Below are 3,401 nucleotides of genomic sequence, written 5' to 3'. Positions count from 1 at the left end.
TTTATAAAATCTAGCATAGCTCATGACTAACGAAAAAAGTGAAAATGAAAAGGAGAGATGGGGTTATGTTATGATGATAGAATTTTCCTTTAGTAAAGCCAGTTGGAACACGTGTGGTACTAATCATGATTAGCACTAAGCCCCTCCAGAGAGCAATGATTCATTCCATCTTCAACACTCACAGTAGAAACTTTTCCAATCTCCTTCTGCATCTTTTTATTGCTTTTATCTCTACACTCATAATCAATGAATGTGCATGGGCTAATGATCTCTGAGATTTGAGAAAAGAATAGAGCAATGGTGGGCCACCCGCTCGTGCACTGCAGCTAGCCATGGCCCATCAGAGCCTACAAAACTGATGATGAAGTTGAACCTTCATAAAGGCAATTGGTGAGAGAGAATTATTAAGGGAAAAGGCTGATTACATGTGAACTAAGCAAGGTCCCCACAAGTTCATTCATATTCAGTACCTTGCTGACAAAAAAGTTTATATAAGGAAAGGGAAGCTACACAAGAATGTGAAAGGGTGAATTAGAACAAGCTCTTCTCTCCTATATATATTTCCTCACTTAGTCTGTTGTCTTCCCCACAACACTTGAAGGGAGATAACAATGGCTTCTGAGAAGGTTGAGACTGTTGTTGCAGGGAATTACCTAGAAATGGAGAGGGAAGAGGAAGGTTCTAAGTCTACAACTGGAAAACTATCTAGGCTCTTTTGGCATGGTGGCTCTGTCTATGATGCATGGTTTAGCTGTGCTTCTAATCAGGCACTTGCTCTCAAAATCACCACTTGTGTTTTTCCTATATTGAAGCAAAACATTGCAAGGGTCTCATAATTTTCATGTTTGTTGGATTTCATTTAGGTTGCACAAGTACTACTGACACTACCATATTCCTTTTCACAACTGGGTATGGTATCTGGAATCATATTTCAGCTTTTCTATGGACTGATGGGAAGCTGGACTGCTTACCTTATCAGTGTCCTTTATGTTGAGTACCGAACCAGAAAAGAGAGAGAAAAAGTTGATTTCAGAAACCATGTTATCCAGGTAATTATAGTCTCTCTTCCTTTTAATGAATCGATTTAGTGCTTTACCTTAGATTCTTCTAATCTTGGATTCTTTTGACCGTTTCCAGTGGTTTGAAGTGCTCGATGGACTTCTGGGGAAACACTGGAGAAATCTTGGTCTTTTTTTTAACTGTACTTTCCTTCTGTTTGGATCAGTAATTCAACTAATTGCTTGTGCAAGGTAGGAATAGATCACGGTATTGAATATATGATCTTCATGTGTATGTACATTATCAACTAAAAAATTACATATACATAAAATTTTTCAGCAACATATACTACATAAATGACAATCTGGACAAGAGAACTTGGACTTACATCTTTGGCGCATGCTGTGCAACAACGGTGTTCATCCCTTCTTTCCACAATTACAGAATCTGGTCATTCTTAGGGCTCATGATGACCACTTATACTGCATGGTATATGACCATAGCTTCCCTTACCAACGGCCAGGTAAAGGACTCTATTTATAAGCCTCATCACCATCATAAAACAAATTATATAACGAATGCATGTCATGTATTATTGTTGTCAATCTTCTGTGTTTTTCGATTAATATTATGTATATATTGTTTCTGAAGGTTGAGGGCGTGACACACTCTGGGCCAACCAAATTGGTTCTTTACTTCACTGGGGCTACCAACATTCTCTATACATTCGGTGGACATGCTGTTACAGTGTGAGGACTCGAAAACTATGCAAATTGTTTTAGCTATAATTTAAGGGTTTCTTCCAGTAAAGAGTATATTGATGTGTGAGAATTAACCTTGTCCTTGCTTTTAACTTGTATTGGGATTTAAAAATAATTATATTGTCAGAAAAAAATTGTATAACTTGATGGGATATGTGTATATGAATCTGACAAACATGTACTGATTCTATATTGTAGGGAAATTATGCATGCAATGTGGAAGCCACAGAAGTTTAAGATGATATATCTGATCGCAACCCTATATGTGCTGACCCTAACTTTGCCATCAGCAGCTGCAGTTTACTGGGCATTTGGGGATCAGCTTCTTACCCATTCTAATGCCCTCTCATTGCTCCCAAAGACAGGCTTCAGAGACACTGCTGTCATCCTCATGCTCATTCATCAGGTTATACTTAGATAATATCCTTACTATTAAGCATTTATTATTTAGATTAAAAAGTAACTTATATGTTGTACAAGCTTTTGTCGTCTTATTTGAGTAAGTTTTGCAGAGTAATTATGGTTGATTTACTCTTGCAGTTCATAACTTTTGGATTTGCTTGCACTCCTTTATACTTTGTGTGGGAGAAATTCATTGGGGTGCATGAGACCAAGAGTTTGTTCAAAAGGGCGTTGGCTAGACTTCCTGTAGTGATTCCAATATGGTTCCTGGCAATCATATTCCCTTTCTTTGGTCCCATTAACTCAACTGTTGGATCTCTTCTTGTCAGCTTCACTGTTTACATTATTCCTGCCTTGGCTCACATGATGACCTTTGCTTCGGCACCAGCTAGGGAGGTTAGACATTCATTTACTCAGCTTAAAGTCCACCTCTTAATAAGTGTTTTTTATATGTATACATGTCATGCTAGTTATACATAAAGTAATGATTTTTTGTTTGATTTTGGCTGTTAACAGAATGCTGTGGAGAGACCACCATCAAGGTTAGGAGGTTGGGTAGGATCGTACTCGATGAACGTGTTTGTGGTGGTGTGGGTTTTGGTGGTAGGATTTGGGTTGGGAGGATGGGCAAGCATGATTAACTTCATACACCAAATTGACACGTTTGGGCTATTTGCAAAGTGCTATCAGTGTCCCCCTCACAAGGCCTAATAAGTATAAGTAGCTCTTCTAGTTTCTTGTGATACTTTGAGATCATACATGCGTGTAAAGAGATTGGCTTTTAATTTGTACCTTTTTCTTTTATTCCAATTTTTCTCCTTTATTTTATTTTTTTATTGTAAGAAGCCAAGTCTTTTGATTGTGTCAGCTAAAGGTGCGATGGCACATCACGGCCACCCCCTATACGAACTTACAGATAGAATTTCGTGTGCTGATTAATCATTTCTTGTTCTGCAACTACCTTCCCATATGCTATACACTTCATCTGTGTCCCTATCTCTCTCTCCCCTACGTAGCTACAATAAACTAAAACAAGTAAATCACTCCAAACCAACTTTTCCTGTTTTTGTTTCAAAGGAAAAGACTGATGGGAAAATGTGAAATTTACTTTTTCATTTTATCACTATACAACAGTATATAGGTGAAGTTTAAACCTGTTAGGTTCATTTTATACATAAAAACTTACCTGTCTTTGATATTTCACAAGCATTTCTTTTCCATTAATGAAAAAGTACAGCT

The 3,401-nt window shown here is 37.5% G+C and overlaps 1 protein-coding gene across 1 annotated transcript; it reads left to right on the top strand.

The window, feature by feature from the left end:
- The first annotated feature begins 497 nt into the window (after window positions 1-497).
- On the top strand, window positions 498-3,139 carry LOC124836504 (auxin transporter-like protein 3). Its single transcript, XM_047311672.2, has 8 exons — window positions 498-767; window positions 864-1,049; window positions 1,138-1,250; window positions 1,339-1,522; window positions 1,651-1,748; window positions 1,959-2,166; window positions 2,301-2,558; window positions 2,679-3,139. Exons 1-8 carry the CDS (start codon window positions 612-614, stop codon window positions 2,871-2,873), a joined length of 1,398 nt encoding a protein of 465 aa, XP_047167628.1. The 5' UTR covers window positions 498-611; the 3' UTR covers window positions 2,874-3,139.
- Window positions 3,140-3,401: the final 262 nt, after the last annotated feature.

This window comes from Vigna umbellata, chromosome 2, assembly GCF_029865625.1.
Source record: "Vigna umbellata cultivar VRB3 chromosome 2, Vumbellata_1.0, whole genome shotgun sequence".
Classification (NCBI taxonomy): domain Eukaryota; kingdom Viridiplantae; phylum Streptophyta; class Magnoliopsida; order Fabales; family Fabaceae; genus Vigna; species Vigna umbellata.
The sequence above is the reverse complement of the archived record's forward strand: the minus strand, read 5'-3'. Positions and strand labels throughout refer to the sequence as shown.

Coding starts and splice junctions, on each gene's coding strand:
- LOC124836504 (XM_047311672.2), top strand. CDS start 612: ATGGCTTCTGAGAAGGTTGAGACTGTTGTTGCAGGGAATTACCTAGAA. Junction 1,749..1,958: donor GGTGGACATGCTGTTACAGT/GTGAGGACTCGA, acceptor TCTATATTGTAG/GGAAATTATGCATGCAATGT. Junction 2,167..2,300: donor TCCTCATGCTCATTCATCAG/GTTATACTTAGA, acceptor TTACTCTTGCAG/TTCATAACTTTTGGATTTGC.